The 24,738-nt window shown below is 52.8% G+C and overlaps 1 protein-coding gene across 7 annotated transcripts; it reads right to left on the reverse strand.

Annotated features, from left to right (window-relative positions):
* Positions 1-1,180: 1,180 nt before the first annotated feature.
* Positions 1,181-24,652, reverse strand: SH3GLB2 (SH3 domain containing GRB2 like, endophilin B2). 7 transcript variants are annotated; one of them, XM_077189201.1, is made up of 13 exons: positions 24,496-24,652; positions 16,650-16,791; positions 16,225-16,353; positions 15,493-15,626; positions 14,925-15,017; positions 13,092-13,103; positions 11,267-11,329; positions 7,307-7,330; positions 4,862-4,951; positions 4,583-4,683; positions 4,075-4,089; positions 3,223-3,481; positions 1,181-2,576 (listed from the first exon to the last, which is right to left on the reverse strand). In XM_077189201.1, exons 1-13 carry the CDS (start codon positions 24,556-24,558, stop codon positions 2,469-2,471), a joined length of 1,233 nt encoding a protein of 410 aa, XP_077045316.1. In that variant the 5' UTR covers positions 24,559-24,652; the 3' UTR covers positions 1,181-2,468. The 7 variants fall into 7 exon arrangements, with proteins under 7 accessions (XP_077045316.1, XP_054502263.1, XP_054502266.1 ...); XM_054646288.2 differs by lacking the exon at positions 13,092-13,103; XM_054646291.2 differs by lacking the exons at positions 11,267-11,329; positions 13,092-13,103.
* Between the last annotated feature and the right edge of the window lie 86 nt (positions 24,653-24,738).

The raw sequence follows: 24,738 nt of genomic DNA on the forward strand, positions 1-24,738 counted from the left end.
GCAAATTCAGTTACAGCAGAGGCTGTTACTTGACAGCTGTGGTCAGGATCTTTCCTTTTTCATCCCTTCCTTCCTTATGGCTTTGGCAGTTGGAGTGTGCTCATCACCGTATTGGTGTTCAACAAGAATGGATTCTTCTAGATGTTTATTCAAGCACCAGAGTGAGTTGGTGGTGCTTGGCAGGAGCCCTTGGTGCCAGACAGCAGCAGCAGTGGGTGCCATTGGTTATGTGTGTTTTAGAGCTGCAGCAGCATTTCAGTCTTGAGTTGTTCCTGTCCCTCAGGCACAGAGGGATCCAGCCAGGGGGGCTCCCCTGACATCTGCAAAGAAGCAGCACAATTGTCACCTCCCTGTGCAGTGTCAGTAGCAAGAGATGTTCCATGTGCCTTTTTCCTACTGCAGAGGGAACAGAGTGCTGGTGCCAGGAAGAGAATTCCTGCTGGCTGCTCTGAGGGAAGAGACCATTTTCTGCTTCATTAAGCTGCTGCTGCTTTAATGTACCAAGGAAAGGAATAACAGGGGAAGAGGGATGTCACTGGCCTGAGGGAAAATATACATGCTGGAAGGGAAATAGGCAGGAGTAGATCTCTAATAGATCAGGATGATGAGAGTGGTAGTCCTGGCAGTTTTAAAACTAACTAGAACAGCAACATCATTTGATTTCCCTGTTCTCTTTAACTAGAACAGCCAAGCTTTACTGCTGCATTACAGAGCATTTCAACAGCTGCTTTTCCCAGGAGTTCCTTCCAAGCTGGGTCTTAGGGACAAGACTTTAGGATTTTAGATTAGCAGCAGATCTAGTTTCCATAACAACTCAAAAAGTCTGTTAGATCCAGAATAGCACTTGGGTCTCTCAGCAGCTGAAGTCATCCTGCTGCTCTATTTTTGCCTCAAGTGCAGGAGGAGCTGTTGTTTCTCAGCACCCCTGAAGCTGTAGTACAACTGAGATGTGGCAGCTGGGAAAGGAACCACAAGGCTCTGACAGAGTGTTGGGAGTGTCAGGTGGGACAGGAAGGATGAGCAGCTTTGTTTTGCTTTTAGCCCCAACTTCCAAGCCTGGGGTAGCAGGAGGGCTCTGCTTTCACCTGAGCTGCTCCTTTGTGTCCCTGCTTGTCCCCACAGCTCTGTGGCTGGGGAGCAAGGACAGCCCTGAGCCCACAGAAGATGCTGAGGCAGCAGGTCAGGCAGTTTTGTTTATTGGCAAATAAGTGCTGAAACCCATGAGCCCCACAAACACAGGTGCTCAGTGCCCTGTTACATTAGAATGGTCACAAAACCTTTGGGGAAAGTGCAAAAGATCAATAAACAAGCAAAGTTAGTTCTGACATACCTGGGGAAGGGTGTGAACAGAGTTTGGTGCAGGTGAGTTTCTCTTCCATCCAGCTTGAGTGGAAAACTTGTGACACATCAAGTGGAAGTCCTTTAGGTGAGCTCTAGCTAAGAGTTCATTCCAGAGTGAGCAGGCACACACACACCTGAGCTAAGCCTGGGTTCTGGAGTGTGTGTGGCCAAGAACAGCTCCTTGGTGGGGGTCACAGCAGCTGGGACGGGCCCTTTCTGCACTAGGATGCACCAAGTCTGTTCACTGCTGACATGGGAGGGGAAACATTCATTAAATCAGTGATTCAGGGTGGAAATAAAGTCAGGCTAAAACATGCCTGGACAGACACACTGAAAGAAAAGCCTGGACAATACCACAGGGAGCAAAGCTTGTAAAAAGGCTTGTAAACTTTGCAGTCCAAGAGCAATTTCCCAGAGGAAATGCAAGCAAGATGCATGGTCCCTTGCACAGAGGTTTGGGGTCAGGCCCTACTGTAGCAGGTTGGTCTTCACAAAGAAATCTTCCAGCTTCAGGGGACAGGGGCAGGTGGGAGCCTCCAGCCCCAGGACAGTGACTGTGGCTCTGGCCAGCTGTGCACTGTTGGTCTCCCAGGGGAGCAGGATGGGTGTGAGCTTACCAGGCTCCAAAATTTTAACTGCAGCCTCCTTGCCTTGTGTGCCAGGACAGGTCAGAGGGGGGTGTGGGACACCTCCCTGCTGGAATGCTCAATGGTTGGACTTGGGCAATTGTACTGCTGGAGAAGAGAGGGGGGCAGAGAGGCACCAACCCACACCTGCCACAGGGAGTGTAAGTGGTGAGCAGCTGCTGAGGGACACAGCTCCCTCACCCCAGGAAAGCCACTGGGAGGAACAGGACTAGGGCAGGGAAGGGAAAATGGAACCAAGGAACCTTGTGCCATCAGGACTAACCTCAAAGCAGGCTGCACTGGTAGGTAACCAATTCAGTCTTGGGTGCCATCAGCCCTTTCCCAAAACCTCACCAGAACAGTGTTCCCACTTCCTTCCCCCAATTCCTGTATGAGCAATGGAGTGTCGACCCTGAAGAGAGCAATGGTCTCGGATGAGGAAATCCGCATTGGAAGTGCCAGAGGAGGGGTGCATTCTGCTTGTACATTCTTCCTTAACATTTAACTTAACAGTTCCAAGTAAGTGACAGGAACTTTCCCTTTCTGGTTCCCTCTTTCCCCTATGAGCCAGTCTGGATCCATGCCTGGCAGGCTGTACACAGTGATCATCTGGGGAGAGAAGACAGCACATTAGACAGGACCTTACTCTGCAGACAGAGCCAAGAAGTTCAGTCAGATGAGGACTGAAAGAACAATAATTCCTGAAGTTATTTAGCAGCCATCTGTGCCCTTTCCCTGGAGCTATCTGCAGCTTAACACAAGATCTATGGAAAACTGGCCAGTGATGTCCCTGTTGCTTTTTCATTCTCCAAAGTGACTCAAGGTACTTTTACATGTTGCTATGTCATCCCTTCTGAATATGGAAGTTCAGTCTACAGAACAGAATAGTTTCCAACTTGCTGATTTTTCTTTTTTTCTCAGCATGATTAGAGCAGGCCTCCAGCCAACAGCTTATCCCATGGCTCTGCATAAGGCAGCTGTATTTGAGGGTCACAGTGCAAATATTAAGTATTGGAGTATTGGATATTGAGTATTTTTGGTACAGTTGGGCTTTAACAGGGGCAGTTATTTGGGTGATGTTAAATAGTAAATGGCTAAATGAGCACAAGCTCACTGCAACTCAGCAGATACTGCTATCCATGAAAAGACTATTAATAAAGCAGGTTTTAGGGGCAGGAAAAGGAACCAAAGTCCTTGTTGGGCACACCATGGGCTGCTGGGTGAGCCAAATCCAACACTCAGGAAAGCCACCAACCTCATCTGCAAGAAGTGCCAGCTCGGTGCTGTCGGCTGCTTCGTAGTCGTAGAGGACTCTGGCCCTGCGTGTCCCACTGGCAGGAGGTTTGACTTCATTGGGGTTCAGCACACCCTCTGCCACGCTGTTGGGCACCCCAACAATTGTGGGCACCACTGGGATTGTAGGCACAGCAGGGAGCGTGGCAGCAGCAACAGGAGGAGAGGTGGCGGCTGCGGGAGACGCAGATTCTGCATTGCCCACGAACGTACCTGAAAATCTTACAGGGGAGAAAAGAGCCCAGTTCAGAGAGGCTCCAGCCTGAGGATCCACAATCAGCTCTTCCTTTCAGCAGTTGCTCTGCAGAGATGATGCTCAAGAGCTGCAGCCTACAGAGTGAGCTGTAGCACACCCACACTGCCCTTCATGTGGGGAAACAGCCTCAGTTCTCAGGTGCTGAGGCTGCAGCAGGTGACATTTGTCTGCCCATTGTGACTCCAGGGCTCTGTTTCAGCACTTGCAGAGTACCAGACTGATGTGTGGCACTGCAGAGGGGGCTGGGCAGGTGCTGCTCTGGCCTCTCATTGACTGGGTCCATTGTGCTGTGTCCTTGCCCTGCTCTCACACAGTCTGTGTTACCTGTTCTGCCTGCTAATTCTTCTGGAAAGGGATGGGCACTGATGCTGTTGAACTGGATGACACAGCTGGAGGCTCCCAGGCTTTGCAGGCTCTCTAGAGAGACACAGTGATGGAGCTCAGGCTCAGTTATCTAAGGGGGTATAGCTGTGGCCCTGGCAGTGATCACACAGAGATCCCAGAGTCACTGAGGGGAGGAGAGCCCTCAGAGCTCATCCTGGCCAATATCATACTTACATTTCTCCTTTGGAGCTGCAGGCATGGAAAAAGAACGGAACAGGAGTGTGAGAGAGCACGTAGAGGCAACAGCCCCTCCTGGGTCAGGCCTGTGCTGGTGTGACAGGACCAGACAGAACATCCCAGCCCACCCCACGGGATGTGCAGCCAGCAGCACTGAATATGGAATCTGGGCTTTGTTACTGCTGCAGCAGAGCATGCTCAGGCTCATTGCTTGGCAACAGGAATTTGAGTCCTGTGTGATTTAACTAATTTAGAGGAAGAATGTTCAAACTCCCATGGCCATCATGCTTTGAGAGGAATGTAAAAAACCAGTGGCAAAGCCTGCTCCAAATGCACCACCACCACCAGGACTGGTCACCACTGTAAACTCAGAAACTCTGGCAGAGCTGTGAGGGCACTTTATAACTTCTGCCCAACATTATGATATGGGAGGGGGAAAGAGCCCTGAGCTGGGGGTAAGGAGATCAATAACTCTCAAAGAAGTAAAAGCAATCTCTTGTCTTACCTGCCCAGTTGCTTCTGTAGATCCAGCATGAACTGGTAGCACTGAGCATAGTAGTTGGTCTGAGACTCCACAAACTCGTGGAGACAGCGAAGATGATTCACCTGCAGGGAAAAGGAAGATCAGCTTGGCTGAGTTTGGCTGCCAGGCACAGAAACCCTCTTGCTGCAGCTACTGCTCCCCTGGGGTACCCCCAATTCACCCCCTCTCCCACCTCTATTCCACATGCAGGACTCCAGGAGCCCAGAGTCTCTGTGTCCCTGCCAGCCCAGGGGGACTCACGTGTGTGCTGCTGATGCCCTCCAGCAGCAGCCGGGTCACCTCTGCCTGCCGGTCGAACTCGGTCTGGGTGAGCCTGAGCTCGTGCTCCGCCTGCAAACAGCACAGGGGCTCAGGCAGCACAAGGCAGGAGCCCTGAGCCGCCCCTGCAGCCCCCCTCCACACCCCCCTGGCAGCAGGATCCAGCTGTGACACTGAGCAGCAGGCACAAGAGACCCTGGGTTGGGATCCCAGAGACCTCTGGCTGCATTTCAGGCTGATTCCTTCTTAATCCTGCACTGGACCACTGCAGGTGATGGAATGGCAGCTCAAAACTGATGCATCCAGCAAGGAAGCTCCTACTCCCACAAGACTAGAAGATGAAGATGGGGAGGCTTTGTTAATCCTGAGCTCTGTGGGAAGTCAGTCCCATGCCAGCTCTGGTCCCTTTAATCCCCTGTTTCTGCACCTGCAGGCATAGGAATGTCACAGCCTCCCTAGGGCTTCTCTCTGGAAGTGCAGTGGTTTTGTTTTTATCACCACAGAACAAAGACTGAGGCCAGGCAGCATTTACCAAACTGCTGCTGCTAATTAAATCTGCAATGGAGACGAACATCCCAATCCACCTTCTACCCAAGGGTCTCCTTTGGGGCTAGTTACTGATTCTGAGCTAGGAGGAATTAAACACTGGTGAATAGCAGGCAGCTCCACAGCAGCTTTGGGGATTCAGAGACAGGCTCACATGGAGACCCATCTCTCCCCCCACCAAAGAGAGCAGTGACACTGGGGCAATTCTGCAGTACCAGAGCACCCAGCTGGATCCTGGCAAGGAGATCTCCAGAAGTGCTGGAGCAGCCGAGTGCTCTGGTGCTGGCTCTCCCCTCCTGCTGATGCAAAGGGGTGACAAGCATCCCCAGTGTTCTCTGCAGCATTCCTTAACACCAGGGCTGGTGTCCTCTTGGCATGTGCTGGGACTGGTCACAGAAGAGTGACACCCACCCAGCTCCAGCTCACTGGAAAGAGAATCCTTTCCCCTCCTCCAGGAACGTGCAGCCATCAGAGCTGCCTTGGTGCAGGGGCTCCTTTTGCTGCTTTGGGAATGCCCTGCCCATTCTGGCACAGGACTGACATGTCTGGAATTGAGCCCAGAGGGCTGGTCCAGCCAGGCTGACAGCCTCAGAGCAGAGGCCACATCACTGGTGACCCCAGAGGAGACCCAGCACTCCCAGCAGGACAAGCTGGAGGTGCTGCTGGGGCCAGCACAGCTCTCTTCTGGTAGCAGCATTACCAGTGTAGAGCCAGGCTACAACAAAGAAATGCTTTGACTGTCTTATAATCAGATTTGTCTATTTTAAGCTGCAACTCAACTGATCTATTTTCTTGCATCCTCTGTATGAAGAGGATTATTTAAAGGAGAAGGGGAATGTAACAGAAAACAACAGTGCAATGCCTTCAAAACACCAAGTGATTCTTGCTCCTGTGAGCTGACACTCCAGCATTCAGAGCTATTTAAACTTGTGCCAGGCAGACTCAGCTCCATTTGGTGCTGCCTGGGATCTGCCTCTCCCTGCCAGCTGTGAGCAGCTGCAGGATGCAGTTTCCTATAAAACCAGAGCTGGATGGTGACCTGGGAGGCCTCTTCCAGTCTTGTGCTTCTCCAAGACATGGAGAACTCCAACATTTACTTACACACTTCAGTCTATCCAAGCAGAATAACCCAAAGAGAGAAGAGATCCTTGCATGCTCATAGCTGACTGTAGCCAGCTTGTTTGGTTGAGGGAGTGAAGGATTTAAAGAAGAGGAAGAGCTGGGTCAGGAACAGCCAGTCCATTCTGCAGATGCCTTTGGAGTAACAGCAACAAGCTGCTGTCATGCACAGCACACAGAACCTCTGCCATCCTGCACTTCAGGCTTCACAGCAATGCCTGCTGGGGGTGTTTGAGGTGGGAAAGAACAGGAGCCCAGGTGTCTCTGGAAGCTCCAGGCTGTGCTGGAGCTCCACACAGAGCTTACCTTGGTCTCAGCCCTCCATCCACCCTCATGGACAAGTCACACTTCCCTTCCAGAGCCTCCAGGGATCAGAAGGGTAAGTGCAGCTCATCCAGAGAGAATCAATTCCATGAGGCTTCAAACCTCCCCCCCTGACCAAGCTGCTCCCTGCAGCAGCTGGGGATGAGCTCTGTCCTTGCTGCAGCTCTGTGTGGAGCCAGCTCTGGGCCTCCTTTCACCACACACAGACACACACCTGGATGCCAGGGAAGTGTCTCCCACCAGGGACAGCCCAGGGGCCCATGGCTCATCCCAAGCTGCTGCCATTGCACTGAACCACCCAGAGGGATCAGGGCTGGGGCACACAACAGCAGCAGTGGCCCCTGACCCTCCCTGCCAGGGAACAGGCAGGCTTCCACAGCACCCCTGTCCTCTGAACACCCCCAGAAGGTTTGAGCACAATTCCAGCTGGGTACTTACTTTTTCCACCTCGTCGCTCCAAAGCTGTGGGGGCCACAGAGCAACAGGAGAGGAGATCAGTGTTGGAGACGTCGTGAGGCACTGGGCACTGACACCAACAGCAAGGACCCTCCATGGACACAGCAGGCCAGCTCCAGGGACAGGCCAGCCCTTCACCCAGCAGCAGCTGCCAGATCCATGCCCCTTCCCCTCATTCCTGCACCCTGGAGTTCAGTTTCACAATGGGACAGCAAGTCCCTGCCAGGGCTGCTACAGCCACTGCATTCCATGGGCTCCAGGAAAAAAAAGCAGTAACAGCAGAGTCCTCTGCACAGCCAGGCTCACTCTGCTGTAGCTGCAGAGGCTGCTGTTGGAGGACAGCCCTTTTCTAGGATTGTGGAGAGGCAAGTGAGCTTTTTGAGCTCAGGCCACATAAGGGCAAATGTTCCTCACCCACAGTCCAGAGAAATGGGATAACCCACCCAGCCTGCAGTGCCAACAGCACAGCAAGGAGGAAGCAGGGGCTGGATGCTGCCTCTGAGCCAGGCAAAACATCACACAGCTCCTTCCTACTCTCCTCATCCACAGGGGCACACCTGAGGAGCAGAACACTGGAGACCTCCAGCTGCTTCTGGGATCTGGCTTCAGGACACGAAACAATGAACAGAAATCACACACAGCAATGGCAAAGGCAGAGAGGAGCCAGAAAAACAGAAAAACACATTGATCCTTCCCAGAGGTCCTTGGCTTGGCCTTTCCTCAGCAACCAACAGTCCTGGCAATGTGAAATCCCCCTGGATCCAGGAGCATAGCAGCCTGCAGCACCCACACCAGCAGGGCCAGGGGATGAGCCCTGTGGAGCTCAGTGTCACCTCTGCAGGTGTCACCTCACCAGACACAGCTGAATTTGCACTGGAGGCACCAGTGATGGACATGGGTGTCAGAGGGAGAGCAGGCTCTGCTTGGACCAGGCTCTCCCAGCTGAGCTTTGCTCACAGCTGTCCCCAGGTGGGCTCTGGGAGCCCCAGGTGCAGAGAGACTCCAGCAGCCAATTTAAGGAGCAGCCACAGGGGCTGAAGCCCCTCTTACTTGATTGGAATTATTGTCCTGGTGTGGGTGCTGAGGTGGGTGTTTTCTTTGATTTTTATGGGGATGTTTTGTTATTGCAAATCAGAAATTGGTTTGAGTAAGGCCTGGCCAATTTCAGCCATGTGTGGGGACACAAGTTCCTTCCCCTTCTAAGAGCTCCTACTGTGGAAGGAGGTGGTGGCAGCATCCTGCAGGAAGGTGAGAAACAGATCCTGACCTGCTCCTCTGGCCCAAGGCCTTTGCCAGCACATCCCCAGGGGTTTGGAGCAGGTTTACTGCAGGAGCAAGGGGAAGCTCCCCTCTGATCCCAGGCCTTCCACTCAGACACTGTGGACAGTGTTTAAACCATGGCAGCCCCATTTAATCCATGCAGCACCCACTGCATTTGTAGCCAGATTTGTTTCTCCTCTGTTGCCTTTGCTGTGCCACCTCCAGATCTGACCCTGTGGTGTTCTGGGACAGCCCAGCTTTGCCCAGATCTATCCCTGGGCTAAGACTCTCTGTGGCTCCTCTTTGGACAGCTCAGAGGGCAGAAAAGGCCATGATCTGCTATTGTCTTCCTGCACCCCAGCTCAAGCCAGAGGAATCCTCTTTAAGGCACTCAATGTGTTTTTCTTGGAGTCATTCCTAGGAGTACAGCACATGGCAGGGTCTGAGAGAAAAGGAGATTCAGGCTTGCACAGCTCATGTACACCTTCTTACACAAAAACAAAAGGTCAGTGTGGGAGAGAGGAGAAATGGCTCCTCAGCCTCCATCTCATACAAAACAAGGGAGGTGCTTTTTTTTCTTGGATTTAATTCCATCTGAGCCCTCCTGTCATGGAAGGGGAAAAAAAAAATAAAAGCACCATGTTATCCACCTCTCCAAAAACCAACAAAGTAAATTTAGAATCCAAATCAGAGCCCAGCTGAGGGCATGTGTGGTCCAGGAGAGAGCTGACCTGTTTGCTCACCTGTAAGACAAAGCTGTTCCCTTGGGCATAACCAACCCCTCCCTCCAGAAAGGAGCAGATGAGCAGCAGCCACTGCTCTGCACTCTCAGTGCACACTAAGAAGTAGCACAAGGACTCTGGCCTGGAAGAAAAGCAGAGCAACAGGATGAAGAGCTCCTACCTTGCTGCAGTGCCTGACCCTTGGGGATGAATGCTGGGATTTGAGAGCTTGCAGCCAAGCAGCCCTGCCTGTACAGAGCCAGGCAGCAGCCTGGGCTCAGCCTGTGTTCTGCTAATTAGAGATGCAAACTGTAATTCGTGTCACCCCTGCCAGGGCAGCTGGACTTCAGGTGGCCTTTCACCCACCAACTGCAGCCTCTGAAAGAGTTTTGGAAGCCACAAGGCCTGACTCAGGTCAGGCCAGCACATTTCCCACAGGCACTCCTGGTAGGAGGCCCTGCTGTGCCATCATCAAAGCCATGGGGTCAGTGCTGGCTGCTCTCCCAGAGCCCTGCTCTCACTGCCCAGTGCCACCAGCACCAGCAGAGCCTGATGAGGGAGCACTGAACCAGGCACAGATGTCCCAGGGTAGACACTTGTTGCCTAAAAAACCTCACAGAATCTGTTCTCCTGCTATGTTCCTGTATGTGGCACCTGCTCCCCAGAGCAGCTTTGCAATAGAGCAGAAGCAGATCAAGGTAATTTCAGGTGAGGGCTGGACGTGTCCAACTGAGGGTCTGGGCACTCCATGGATGCCAATGCACACTGTACAAATGCTTGTCTTCACCTGTGCTTTAGGCCTGGTCTGTTCAGAGGCAGGGAAAGCCCAGCTTCTCTCCTCTGGGCCTCCCAGAGCTTCACTGCAGTCCCTTGGAACAGACTTCCCAAGGGAAGAGGCAGAGCCACAGGCTGGCTCTGAGCTGCACGAGGAGGCAGGAGAACTGCAGCACCACCAGCATCAGCTTCTTCTGCAGGACTCTCTCACTGAGCCTGGACTGATGGAAATCATTTTCTAGTGTTGTGCAAAGCTGTTTCTGATCCCAGCATTGCTCTCCAAGAAGGTCAGGACAGATCCCCCTAGGAACTAACACTGATGCTGTCAGCTCAGACACACCTCTGGCTCCAAATGGGATGGGTTTCCCATTAACCAAATCCAGCTTGTTTCCGCTGTGGTTTTTGTTTCTGAGAAGGCTGGGCTGTCCTTTTTCATATCAGCAGATCCCACTCCCAGCTTATTCTATTAGCAGGCATCAGTGTTGTTCTGAATGCTGGTTAGGAAGCAAGATGATCAGTTTTCAACATTTTAACGAGAAATGTGACATTGTGCAATGGGGAGCCATGAACACAGCATGGGAATTCAATTGCTTGGCCAACATCCACTCAGTGCAACAGAGTGGAGACACGGGGGCTGTTCACCCACCCCGGGCACATCTGGCTGTGGAACAGCTGCCAACACAATGAAACTGTAAAAAATCACCTCTGTTTGCAGAACAGACAAACCTGCACTGTTATTGACACTGGTGGCAAAGAGATTCCTCCACCTTTGGTTCTCTTGACAGCTTCAAAGCCTCTGACACCACAGTACAGATCAGGCAGTCACATGTGTGATACTGCCACTGTACAGCTGGAACCATCCAGAAAGGCCACTCTTGGGGGTTGTTCCTCTCAATTGCTCCTCTAGCAATAAAAAGCCATCAGAAGATCCCCACTAGAAACGTGGAGGAGGGCTGGCAGGGAAGCTGGTTTGGAAAGCAATCCCAGGTGCAAAGGGCCAGACCCTGAGCAGGCACCCCCAGAGGGGTGATGTGAATCCTGGAGGCTGTCAGAGCCTGGGCAGCCCATGTCACATTAAAATGTTGAAAACAGCAGAGCACTAGGCCTAAGTTAGGTGGAGAGAGGGAGGAAGAGGCTGGAGAGGCAGGATCCAGGAGGAGCAGTACCCAGGAGGGGGTGATCTTACCGCTGATGCGCTGGCGGAGAGCACGTAATTACGAGGTCTGGTTTCCTGAAAGTCAGGCACAGCCTGGGGGGGAATAGAGGGTCATGTACAAGGCACCAGAGGAGCCAACAGCAGTCACTGGGTGATGGCTGGAACAAGAGACCAGTGGCTTTTTCCTGCCTGTGCTGGGAGCTTTGCTCAGACTCTGATGAGAGGAGGGGAGGTGGACTGGCTTGTGCAGCCACACCTGGTGCTTGAACAGCAGACACTCCTGCTGCTGGGAACTCTGTACTTACAGCTGTCAGCTCATACAGCACCATCCCAAAGGCATTCCCATTCCCTTGCAGCCAGCAGGCTGCTCTTGTTGCATTAACTCAGTCCTGTGGGCAGGACCTCCCTTGCCCTTGTTTCCTGTCCACAGCCACTGTACAGGGCCTTGCCCTTAAAGTAGGAATGTTTGCCAGCACTGGAGCATCCCTCCCACAGCACCTTCTACTGCTCTCACTCTCTCCAAGCCACATTTCCTCCTAACAGAGCCAGATCTGCAGTTTCCAGGAAGGCACACGGCTTAGCCAAGCCAGGTCTAGCCAAAAGCAGTGCAGGAGTTTTCATCCCAGAGGTCAGGAAACCTCCAAACCAAACCACCTTCTCCAGAGGCAAACCAGCTTCTCTGGGGCACCAAGACTTGAGCACTCTGGAGATTTCCTCCCTGGAAGTGCAATGGATCCAGTCCATCCCCCCCAGTTCTGGGCTCACTACCCACCACAGAACGTGGTGCTTTTATTCAGGTGAGACCAGGCCTCCTCCTGGGATGGCAGCACTACCTAAAGAGACAAACCAACGACACCAGGGATCCTCCTGGCCAGCCCTTCCTGCACACAGGCTGCTGTGCAGGGCTGGCACAGTCCTGCTGCATCCCAGCTCTGCTGTTAATCCCCTCAGGCCCTCGTTCCCTCTCCCAGGTTAATCTCTCTGCACTCACCCACATCCACTTATACACACTGACCCACTTTGCTGGGCCCAAGCAGCCAGCTGGAATGAGTGACCAGTGTGTGGAAGAGCAGTCAGGCAGTCCCAACCATACTTCTTTTTCATACCATTTAGGAGTTTTAGGGATGGCTGGAGGAAGGAATAAGGAGGAGCAATTCCTATTGCAAGTTAAACCTGAATATAGGGAGAAAAATGCACCAGTGAGGTTTGAGGCCAGCATAGCAAGTAGGCTGGAGTCCTCCCTGTGGGAGAAAGGATGGTTCAGAGAAATAGCTGCTTATGGTTTTTGGTTTTTGAAGATCAAGAGCAACTGAAGAAACCTCTCCTCCCATTCCCTGGTCTCCAGGGAGTCCCAAAACTAGTCACAGCACATGGGATGAAGGAGGCAAGCTTCTCTTGTACTTCTGTGCATGGAGAAGTTGTATTTGCAAGCAGTGATCAAAAGGGACCCACCTCCCTCCCCTTTCCACTCTGGTAATGGGGAAAAGGGGCAGAACAGGAGCACAACCAGATCATCCTGTCATTGTCTCTGGGCTGCCCTTCCAGAGAGGGACTGGCCACCCAAGCCCAGGGGGTCTTCAGGGGAGCCCCTGCCTCTCTTGAGCACTGCTTGCAGCAATGTGGATGGACCCAAGGGATGCTCCAGAGGGGCTGCAGGCAGTCTCTGACACTCCCCCCCTTCTGGAGCACCTTCCCCAGGCAGCCACAGCCCTGATCACGCTCAGAACATGCTCCAGGGCCAGTCCCAAAGGGACAAAGGAGATATGAATTTTCTTTTTAAAAATGGGAAAGAGACAATGAGAGGTGTTAAAGGAAAAAAAAAAATCACAGCACTGTTAGCACAGTCAATACTCACATCTCCCTCACACTGAGCAAATCACAAAGAAACAAAACAAAAAGGTTAGTAAACAAAACAGCATCAACAGGAGGACAAAGCACAGAGTCTGTGGGAAATGCACAAGCCCAGGTGCTCCACAGCAGCTCACAGGTCTGGGCAGCAGCTCCAGGGGCATCAGGAGACAGAAGCTGTGGGAACACGAATTTGTACTACAGAGGGGAAAGAGCAGCAAGAGAGAGGTGAGCTGGGAGAGCTGGGACACTTCAGCTTGGATGGGGAGGTGTGACACAGGACTCCAGGCAGGTTACAGGGAATGCTGTGATCCAGGTGAGGTGTTTAGAGCAGAGGGAGCAGCTCTCCCCACTGCTGGGAGCTTCCACCTTGTCACCCAGCAGCCAGGGAGGCACCCAGAGCCCTTTAGGCTGAGCTGGGTGAGAGATGGGTCCCCAGAGCAGCAGCTGAATGTGCTCTGCTGCTGTGCTCAGTGTTTCAGCCACTCTGCTCCTTTGAGGCTTGGCTTGGGGAGGACACCCTGGAAAGCCTGGATTGGCTCTGCACCTGCCTGGGGCACCCCAAAAGTTCCAGTGGGAAACAAAGTTTCTCTTTTCCAGCTACAGGGGAGCCCCTAAACCAGGAGTGTGGGTAGGTGAGAGGCCTTGGGATCACCTCCTGTAGGAAACAGGGTGAAGAGGGTGGAAAGGGAGGAAGTACAGGAGGTATCTGAATTCCTGCTCTGAGCTTAAAGATAAAGCAATGGGCACCAGTTTCCCCTGAGAGTGGGGGCACTGTCCCCTCCAGAAGGGGAATGGGGGATTCCTGAAGTTACTTTCAGAGGATCTGGGAGACCTGACTGATTAGAGGAGGCTTTTTTAAAAGGGCAGCTACTACTTCTGTTCACAGCTGTCCTGTGTAGGTTTGAGCACTCTGTCAGGGCTGCTGAGCTTAGCACAGCTTCCCCATCTGCCATGGATGTAACTGGAGCTGGAGGAAAGGGAAAACACCTGGGAACTGGCTACCCAGGGAGAGAGAAGGCCAGAGGCCCAGCTGGCAGATGGTTAGAAACAGGCTCATAGCAGGGCTGGCATCCCAGAGCATCCCAGGGTCTGACTGACAAGGACAGGCTGATTCTGACTTGCACACATTTGCCAGTTGAGCTGCTGGCCCCAAGGCAAGAGCAGAACTTGGCAGGTCCTTGTGCCAACAGCCAGAGCTCTACAGGATGACAACCAGCTCCAACCAGGCCCTCCAGGGAAACCATCAGTGCCCAGTGGGATGAATTCCCCAAAGCCAGAGGGCAAGACAAGCCTGTAACTAGAGCACCATGAACAGAGGGAGCAGAGAGGCTCAGGGACAGACCTTGTAGCCAGGCTGACCCTGGCCATCCCTTACAGCACTCCTGCCTGGGAGCTGGCAGAATCCTAACTAGCCTGACAGGCTGGGACTGCTGCAGAGCTCCAGCAGCCTTTCCCTTGTGCACCTCCCAGCTCAGCTCTCTCTTGGCTTGGTTCAACATCCCCTATGGAAATTAGCAAGTCCTCAGAAGATGCAGCCTCTTAGTTACTAGCACAACTCATCCAGCAACCCTGACCAGTCAGGAGGCAGGAGCCTGGGTCAAGTGCAAGTTTCCAGACTCCAGAAGCTCAGAACTGCTTGCTTCAACAATTCCCCCAAGGGAGGACATCTCAGAAACAGGCACATGGCTCCTGCTCCCAGCTCCCTTCCACCCCAGATGAGGAATTCCCCCACCCATGCCTGCCAGAGACAGGACACAGCAGGGTAACCCAATTTTTGACCATGTGAGCCAAGCCCTGGGGCCAGAAGGACCGGGAGGGGAAGGAGGGGAGGAGTTACCGCTGCTTTTGCCTCGGCAGCTTTGGCCTTCTTCAACCTGGCTTTGCAGGCATCCAGGTCCAGGCGCCGGTTCTGCAGGATCCTCCTCTCTTTCTGGAAGGGACAGGAGATGGCTCAGAGCACACTGCTTAGAAGCAGGGTTGAGGAGGGGGTGTGCTATCACCTAGGCATCAAATCTATCTCTTTATTAAAACATGCCAGGGAGAAAGAACCAGTTGCTATGCTCATCTCCTTAGCAAGAGTTTTGGGGCTGGTTGCCAGGGATACAGGATAACCTCCTGGAAACAGGGCAGCCTGTGATGGGTGGTGCCCACCAGCTGCAGGAGTGGGGAAATGAGTTACTTTCTTCATGCACATAAGCAGGCAACCCTTCCCTATCAGAGGGGGAACCTGAGCAGATCTAGGGTTGGTATTTCCTCATCTTTACATTCTTTAAGGGGAGAGCTATGGAGTCATCCTTTACCATAGGGAATGAAAAGGGGGTTCTCTTGGCACTGTTTCCCTCTCCCCCTGCCCTCCCTGTCTCCAGGGCTGTGACAAGCTTCCCCTGCCCTGGTGGCACACTCACAGAGATGGTTCTCCAGTCCCCCTCCAGGAAGTTGCGCAGTGGGGTCAGGAAGCTGATGGAGGCAGAGCGGATGAATTCCCTTTCTGCTGCACCCAAGCGCCTCTGAGTCTCTCCAACTTTTATCAAAGTCTTTCCTGCAACAACAGGAACCTTCAGCTCCAGAGAAACCAATTTACATGTGTTGGCTTCAGCCAGCTCACCCAGAGCTTCCACAGCACAGCTGTACCTGGCCTGGGCAAGGTGACCGTGCCTGGCCCACCCCAGCTCCAGCCCTACCCACTCTGCTGCTGGCCTGAGGCATCTTTTCACTGCTCCCAGGGCAGCTCTGATCTCATCCACCTGCTGAGGCACTCATGCCACTGATGGATTTTACTGCTCTACCTGCTTGCACAGACTGATCCTTCTTTGCCTCGTAAAACAGAGGCACAGGAACAGAGCAGCAAATTAAAAAGCACCAGAGCAGAAAACATGAGTTGATTAGGCAGTGTTGGCTATAGATGCAGTTACAGCTGCTCTGGCTGTAACAGGACTCACTATTGAACAACTATTGATTTGGAGAGCAGGAACAAAGCTCATGGCAGGGGCAAGGACAGCTGGAAGTGAAGGCTGTGTGCTGTGAGGATTTAAGAGCAGGAAGATGCTCTGTGTGGCCAGGAAGGAGCCTGCTGCAAACATCTGAATACAAAACAGGGATGGATTCCCAGGGCTTCTTCATTAGCCAGGCTGACTTACCATAAGGTGTCCCTGGCCCAAAGTCATTGGCTGCCTCTGTCATGTACTGTGCCAGCAGCTCCCCATTGGTGACCCGGGAAGGCACCTTCCGATCCAGCTTCTCATACAGGAATTCTTCTACTCTGGCACCTGGAGTGGGGACACCAGGGAGGCTGAAAGAGGGTCCCTGAACTGGGAATGATGATAGCCCAGCCCATGCAGTCCTCAGTGATGCACTGGACAGCAGGCAGCAGTGCCAGGAGCAGGTGTCCCTGCCCCAGGGCACTGCCAGGCTCTGAGGTGCTCTCAGCTGCTCAGGGAGGAAGAACAGGCCCTGCAAGGACACATTTCTCCCAAACCCCACAAACCCTGCCAGAAGCCATGTCTTTCAGCACTGAGCTGCAAGTGACATTTGTCCTTCAAGCCTTAGGAGAAGCTGGACTTACTGGGGTTTGGCTGTAGCAGAACTTCAGTCTGACGCAAGATCTTCTCTGTCCAGTTCTTTGTGCAGTCTGCCCTGGCCAGGAGGTTTTCAAAGTGGGCATCAAGCTCAGTCTTCTCAGCCTGGCCCAGCTTTTCTTCAGTGAACTGCAGGAAGAAGGCAGTCATTAGGTCTGTTCTTCCAAAGCAGATTTACAGTGTGTTGGAGAGATAATAAGGGACAGTGAAGCTGCCTTTGTCTTGTGTATTTACCTTAGAATAGAGCTAAAACCCCTTCAAGGTATCATTCTTTTCTCCCAGGCATCTTTCAGGGGAAGAGGGCAATTTTTTTGCCCAAGAGTAGAACAAGCATTGGGCTAAAAATAGACTCCAGGTCTGAGAGGTGTTCCAGAATAAGTAACTTTTAATAAGGTCTAGTACAGAAATACTCCAGTTGTGAGGGATCTATTTAAATATGCACATGGCTTCCACTGCTTCATGCAGGAGAGCAAAACACATCCTTCACATGAGGGAAGGTGCTAAATCCCTTCATCTCCTACTGACCAACTCTGTGTCCTGCAGACACAAGGGGTCAGGAATGCCACTACCACCTGAGGTCAGGAGACTCAAACTCAGGATTTAGATAAAACCACTTCCAGCAAGAGACTCTTCTGCTGGGACACACTCTGAAGCAGGGAATTGAAATATAACACTGTCCAACTCTTCTCAGCACTCAGATTCATACTGGCAATGGACAATCCTTCCCTCTGCAATTCCTTTTAAGTCTAAAATTAGCAGTAGGGAGAATTAGGTGGTGAAAGTCTCCAGTGTTTTCATACTGGGCAGTGGAACCTGACCAGGTTTGTCAGATGCAGCCTCAGATGGCCTGGACACCCTCCACTGCTTCCTTGAGGGATTTCTGAGAGAAGAGACCATTCCCTCTCCTCCCATCCCATTTCCCACTTGCTCCTTTCAGTGAAGTTGGCCAATTTTTAAGCACAATTCCCTGCTCTTGACAGAACCAGCACCTTGATGGATCATGCTAAAAGACCCTTTGGACAGCTGTGCCATTTGGGGTCCAACAGAGGCTCCAGCTGTCCCTTAACCCTTGTTACTGGTCTCTGATGCCATTGCTGAGTCACCAGGACATGCTGCTGTGCAATACTGGCACAGGCAGATGCCAAAGATTACAGCCTGGCTAAAGCTCTGGGATGAAATGCAGCTCCTGTCTCATCCACCACTGGTACCTTCCCCTCTCTGCTTCCCTACTCCAGAGCTCAGCTCTAGGTGGGCTGAGATGTCCCTTCCATGGGGTCTTGATCTGGGGTTGCTGCCCTTCTGAAAGGCCTCCTGGCCAGCCCTTCCTTCCCCACCCAGCCCAATGCTGGGAACCAAGTGAGATAAGGAGAGCCCAGAGCAGGGGCAAACAGCCCTTGGAGTCCTGTTACCAGATGGCTGAGATATACAAGGCCTCCAGCTATGTTTACACAGCGACCTGTTTGGCACCATGCAGTGGAGTGCTCTGTCACATGTGGGTGGTGACAGAGCCTCAGCTGCAGGGACAGGGGTCCTGCCTCTGGTCTCTGCACCAGCAGCCCCTGGTTACTGCCCTGTAATTTTACCCAGGTCTCCCCATGGTCCCCTGGCCAATGCTGGACAGGGATAAAAGCAGATTCAGTGTGACAGGGTGCTTGCATTGCTTGGTTTGTGATTTCTTTGGGGGCCACACGTGGCTCTCAGTGGCTGAGGCTGCTTTCCTCTGTCTGGGAGCCCAGGGCTGTTTTCAGACTCTGCCAGGCTGGGCTGAGTCACTGCCATGCAGCAAACTGGGACTTCCCAGATATCTGGCACCAATTCTTGAGTCATCTGTTAAAGATCTTTCCTAAACAAGACTCTTTGATGCAAAGGTAAGTCTCTCTCACCCCCCTTCCCCAGACAGTATTTTGAGACCTCATCTCACTTTCAAGTCCAGCTCTTTTTCCTGCAGTTTAGGCTTATCCTGCACCAGCATCTGCCCTGGAGCTGTCAAACCTAAACCCAATTTCTTTTCAGCTGAATTGAGTCAGCTTCTTACAGCATTGCTGCAGTGCCAGATCACTCCAGCATCTCCAGAGTGCTACTGCCACTGTCCTGAGCACTCCAGCTCTGGGGTCCTTTGCTCTATTAGCAAGTGACACCTTTGGCATCACTGTCCTCTGTGGCTGTTTTGTGTAACCCAGTGCAGGGGTCACAGCTCAGCATTTGCCAGAAATCAGAAACTCAATTCTTATCTCAAATCAGGCACTAAAGCTGTTTGTTTGTCTTGCAAAGAGGCTGAGGGCAGCACCAGGATCACAGCAAGCCTGGGGATGCCTGGCAGTGCCAGAAGGGGAGAGTGGGCAGGAATCTCAGTCACAGCCCCTGGTTCCAAAGGGTCAGGCCAGAAGACAATCTCTTATTCAGGCTTCTTTCAGGGCTGGAAAGGAGGGCATGGAGTGGGTGCAAGGCACAGGAGGCTGTGACTCCACTGACCCTTAACTCCCTCAGCACCTCCCTGACCCCTGGCCAGGAGCTGGATGTGCTGAACCCAGCCCAGGCACAGCCTTGGGTGGGTGCTGTCCCTGCCCAGTGCTACCTCCTCCTCCTCCTCCTCTCTCCTGTGCACAGAGTCCCTGATCCAGCTCAATTTGATCTCTAATGTGATGTTTTAGCCCTATCAGAGCACCCAGCGGACTCCACAGCAGTGGTGGGGATGTGCCATGAAGTGCAAGGAGAGCAGGACCACCTGCTGCAGGAGCAGCCTGCCATGAGATCAGATGAAGCTTCTGGAGGCACAGCCAGCTCGGGAGATTACAGGTAAATTACACTGACCTAGGAGCTGGCTTGTGTTTTTGTCTGCTGCAAGTGGAAATCTGAGATTTTGGGTGGCAACAGATCTCAGCTGCTGGTCCCTTGTCCCTTCTTACCTGGCTGCCCAGTGAAAAGAAGGGTAGAAGAACAGCAGTTTATGAAATTTGGCTACTCAAGCACTTCAGGCAGAACTCCCCTGTAAAGAATTTCTATTCTTGGGAATCTGTTTTCATAATACAGAAATTTGATTGAAAATATTTCACTGTGACGCCAAGAGATGCAGGAGAAATGAACTGATCATACTCTCAAGCCTCCTGACTGTAAAAAGACAGATTTTGAGTATTTTATATCTTGCTGCTCCCAGACTAGAAGCACTGCTGTCTTTTACAACAGATTACCAAAAATGGGAGTGATACTGGGTTTTATCAAGTTGATTTACAGGCTTGGTCTGTTACAGATCCCTGGGGAGAGAGGCAGGGCTGGCAGAGCACAGGCAATTGCAGTGCTGAGAAGAACCCCCAGCCCCTCCATCCTGCCGTGGCAGAACTACTCCCATTTGTTTTCTAGAACCTGAGGACTGGGTCAACAGCCCTGAGCCAACTCCCAGCTCTGCATGCTGGGATCATGGCCCAGGTGGCAGTGCTGAGGCTGCTCCCCTGCAGGGAACATCCCTGCAGCTGACCCAGAGCAGGTGCTTAATAATGCAGGGCAGCCTTTTGTCAGTGCCACTCTCACTCTCCAGGAAGAGCAGAGCTGTGCTGCATTCCAGGACATCAATAATTCAGCCAAAGGTTGAGTTTCCTCTGGGAGGCTTGGCTGGCCAGCAGGAACAAGAGATGCTTTATCAGGGCCCAGATGGGCAAACAGGGTGACCCAGCAGGAAAGCAGCACTTGGGCCACAGGCCCAACAGGAGCATGGATGTGCTGGACTTCAGTTAGGGCAGCTGCCCTAAGCATTCACAGCTTGGGGAAAAGCCCCTTCCCCAAAAGAGTTGGCTGACTCAAGTCTGGGATGTCAGGAGGGTCAGCAAGTGGTGCTGGGCTGGAGGGGCCCCTCTGCACTACAGGTACAGATCAGACAGGCTGGGCCTGTCTAAAGGACACAGTTAGGCTTTAAAATAGCCCATGCTGAAAGCACCAGCACCTTCATTTCCTTAAAAGGGGAATAAAATCCCAGTATAATAAAAGCCCAGGCCTGTATGCTGTATTATTAAATTTCAAAGATCAAACTGTGGCCAGGAGACTTAAACCAGGAATAGTCTCCTGTAGCTGCCAGTGGATTTAAACTGTTGAGTTTTTCAAAGACTCCAAATAGCTCAAAGTGCCCAAAACACAGTAACATTTGCTCTTTTGGTGACCAAAAGTACAACACAGTCAGTTCAGCAAACCTGGCTCCCTCTTTGCACAGGGTTGCAGTAGGAAAGAAGCCACAGCCACTCAGCATCTGAAAACGACTTGATTTTCAGCAACTCTGGAGCAGATAGAGAGTCTGCTCCAAGTATTTGGTCACCAGGAGGCAGGAAAGCCAGGCTGGGAGCCAAGTGAAACTGTGCTAGAGGACAGAAGGAAGCCATTAACAGGGACAGCTTGGTTAACTCATGAGCAGGCATTCAGCAGAGGAAAAACACTGCGGTGGTGGGTGACCTTGGCTGGACATGAGGTGCCACCCAGCCTCTCCATCATTTCCATCCTCAGCACAACAGGGGAGTTGAAAATAAGATGGAAAAACCTCATAGTTCAAGATAAAGGCAGTTTAATGAAGAAAAAGTTGTGTGTGGAAGCAAAGGAAACCAAAAGATTTTGTTGTCTTCTTCCCATCTGAAGTGATGTGTGACCACTGTCTGGGAAGCTGGGCCTCAGTCCATGTCCAGGTTACTCCAAAAGACAAATGTGCTCTGTAATCGTGTCCCACCTCCTCCTCTCTCTCAGGTTTTACTGCTGAGCAATGTCCTATGGGATGGAATAGCCCTTTGGGCAGCTTGGGTCAGCTGTCCTGGCTGTGTCCCCACCAGGACCTTGTCCTTTCCTTGGGTCACCTTCTGCTCTCCCAGCTTTTAAACTGTGAGCATTAATAAGGTTGGCAAGCAGAAGGTTTATTTTATCTGCTAATGATAAAAGTCTATTTGATCACCAGGGTTCAGGGAGCTGGGGGAGTCTGTCTGTCTGCAGGGGCTTCAAGATGAGTAAGTCAGCTTCTAGCTTTTTCAGTAATGACATTAGGGCAGGATAAGCACCCAAAAGCTGCATTCACCCTCAGGCATTTTCACCCAGAGTCTGTTCACATCAGAACTGACAAAAGACAGACCCCTACAGTAGTTTCCAGAGCTCCCTGAAAGAGCCTGGCTTGCAGCCTATCTAGAACAGAGAAATCCAATGTGTGGCCACACAGCTTCCACTGGCCAAGGTTTGGGATCAGACCCACTTATGATAACTGGAAGGTGCAGCTGATCGAAGACAGAGGCCCTTCTTCAGGTGAAGATGAAGACTGAGCTGTTGGGAGTTTGTCTGCAGGTGCTGCATCCCTCAGAGAGTGCAGATCTGATGGCTGCAACTGGTGCAAGTGGCAACAGAGGCCATCCTCAGTTGAATGCTGAATCCTACACAAGCTCTGTACCCTTGCAGTGCCCCAGCCTAGAAGCTCATTCCCCACTCCCAGGGTAGCAGAGCTGTCCACTGCTTTCCTACCCCAACTTTCCAGTCTGCTCTGCTTTTCTGGAGGAGCCCTGGGACTGAAGTCTAAACAAGGAAGAGCCAGGTTAAGGAAGCAGTGGGTTTGAGCTGTTTTGACTGGGTTTTGTCATGAGGAACCTAGTCCAAAATGATTCTTCCTATGTTGGGTTGTATTTGACAGATTTCAGACCAGCTCCTGCCCTGAGCCAGCCCAGAGGTGTTGTGCTGACCATGCCCTGTCTCCTTTCCCCCTGGCTGAGCCCTAATTCCAGTTCAAGTGAAGCTCCTGTGTTGGTCAGACTGCTCTGCCAGACAGCAGGAGCAAATGCTGGCTGAGTGGAACAGCACATAATGGCCAGTCCATTTATCTCCCAGTCGCTGCAGTTCCAGTAAAACATCACTTTGTTAAATGCCTGGAGCTGGAGAAAGCATCTCCAAACACTACAGAAAACAGCTTTTTCTAGACAGCTTATTCCCATCCTAGAAGATCTGCAGTGCTAAAGAGGGCTACAAAGCCAGCTCTTACTGCCCACAGCAGAGCTCAGCTGTCAGTGGTGGCTCTGGGGGAGATGGGGCAGGGCTCACCCACACCAGGGCTCCATGGGCATCCAAAAAGGCTGAATTCCCCCAGCAGTGACCCCTCATGAGGTGGTTTTCAGCCTCAGAGATCTCCTTCCTTCCAGTTCCCCCTCCTTACACACCTGCTCGCTGTCCACAAGTGCCAGTGCTCATTTGGTTTCAAGAAATTACTACTGTAATTAGGCATATGAATATTCATGTACGAGACAGTGGAGTAGGTGTAGCAGGCAGCAGCCACGATTTATGAACGCCTCCTTGCTCTGGAATCACTGTGTGCAGACACTGTTCCCAGGCCTGTCTCCTTCCTACGCCTTGGAGCTAAAAAACATTTATCAGAGACTTACAATAAGGCTTCTAAACATAAGATTTCTCTCCAGCATTTCTTCTGCATCCAAGGTCATTTGCATGAGAACGGCATCTTTAGGTTTTCCATCTGCTCCTTATTTTGCACCTGTAGTTAATATCTCCCCTTTTCATAACATATGACTCACTGGCACGGTTGCAGGAGGTGATAGCTGCTTACAGGAGACCAGTCCTCAACAGAGCCAGAATTACTCCACTGCACAGAAGGTCTGGAATGAGGCAGTTCTGCTCTCTTTGTTTACCAGCCCCCACACAATAGGCAGAGCAAGAAGCCCAGTCCCAGAGCCACCAGCTGGACCTCACCTTCCAGACAGGATCCCAACCAGTTCTGACCTGCCTCTTTCCTCTCCTGGCCAAACAAGAGCAGTTTTTCACCCATTATGCCCAAGAAATGAATACACTCAGGAGCTCCATCTCACCACCTGCTGCATGTCTGCTGCTCATGTGTACCCAAATTTTTTCACAGCTCCGAGGGGGTTGCTTCATCCCCAGAAACTCCTGATGTCAAGTTTGTGAATATCGGAATATTTTTGAGTTGGAAGAACCCACAGGGATCATCGAAGTACAACTCCTGGCCCGGCAGAGAAACAGCCACAAGAATCCTCTGCTGTGCCTGAGAGCGTTGTCCAAACACTCCTGGAGCACTACAGGCCCTGGGACTGTGACCATTCCCTGGGGAGCCTGTTCAGTGCCCCAGCACCCTCTAGGGAGAGAACCTTTTCCTAATTCCAACCTAACCCCCCAGCTCAGCTCCTGCCATTTCCTCGTGTGGTCCTGGTGCCTCAGCAGCCCCGTGAGGCCCGACCTGCTGGCTCCCAGCAGCTCCTTCCCATCGCTCTATGGTCCCAGTGTTTTCCCAGGGCTGGCATCTCCAGCGCCCTTCCCCAGGGACGGTCCCACAGGATCCCACAGTGATTCGGGTGTGAAGGGACCTCTGGAGAGCATCCCATCCGAGCACCCTGCCAAGGCAGGGTCACCTGGAGCAGGCGACACAGGAGCGCGTCCAGGTGGCTTTGGAACGTCTCCAGAGTGGGAGACTCCACATCCCCCCTGGGCAGCTCCTCCAGATCCCCGCACCCCTTCCCGGCGGGTCTGGGCACGGACAAAGCAGCCGCAGGCCAGACCACACAGCTTTGTTCCTTTAAGGTCAATAACGCCAGGCACGACTGTGCCCCCTCATCCCCTCCCCACTCCGAGGGCCATCCCCGGGGTTCTCCCCCGGACCTTCCCCGGCACCCCCGAGCCACGGCCGGGGCGATGCTCCCGAGGGGATGCACCTGCGGGCGCTGCTCCAGCTCACACGGACGGACCCACCCAGCTCCGACCTACCTCTCCAGGCCCCCCGGGCCCGAGCAAAGCCCCCCAGGCTCGTCCGGGGCCTAGACCCGCGGCTCCCCCGCCCCGCGGGGGTGCCGCCCCGCCCCGCCTTACCTGCATGGCGCGGGAGAAGAAGACCCCCGCGTCCGACGCCAGCTTCTTCACGTTGAACTCCATGGCGGCCCCGAAGCCGCCCCGGCCGCGCCGCGCCCCCGCTGTCACCGCGCCCGCCGCGCCGCCGCCTTTTATAGCGTCGGGTGACGCCCGCTCCGCGCCTCTTAAAAGGGCTATGGCTTCTTCCAGAGTACGTGAGGCTCGGCAGCGTCTCGGCGGGCGGGGGCGTCGGCGGGGTCCCTT

This window comes from Agelaius phoeniceus, chromosome 21 (genome assembly GCF_051311805.1).
Source record: "Agelaius phoeniceus isolate bAgePho1 chromosome 21, bAgePho1.hap1, whole genome shotgun sequence".
NCBI classification, from domain to species: domain Eukaryota; kingdom Metazoa; phylum Chordata; class Aves; order Passeriformes; family Icteridae; genus Agelaius; species Agelaius phoeniceus.

Coding starts and splice junctions, on each gene's coding strand:
- SH3GLB2 (XM_077189201.1), bottom strand. CDS start 24,558: ATGGAGTTCAACGTGAAGAAGCTGGCGTCGGACGCGGGGGTCTTCTTC. Junction 15,627..16,224: donor TGGGCCAGGGACACCTTATG/GTAAGTCAGCCT, acceptor CTGTTGTTGCAG/GAAAGACTTTGATAAAAGTT. Junction 2,577..3,222: donor TGGCACTTCTTGCAGATGAG/GTTGGTGGCTTT, acceptor TTCTCTCCCCAG/ATGATCACTGTGTACAGCCT.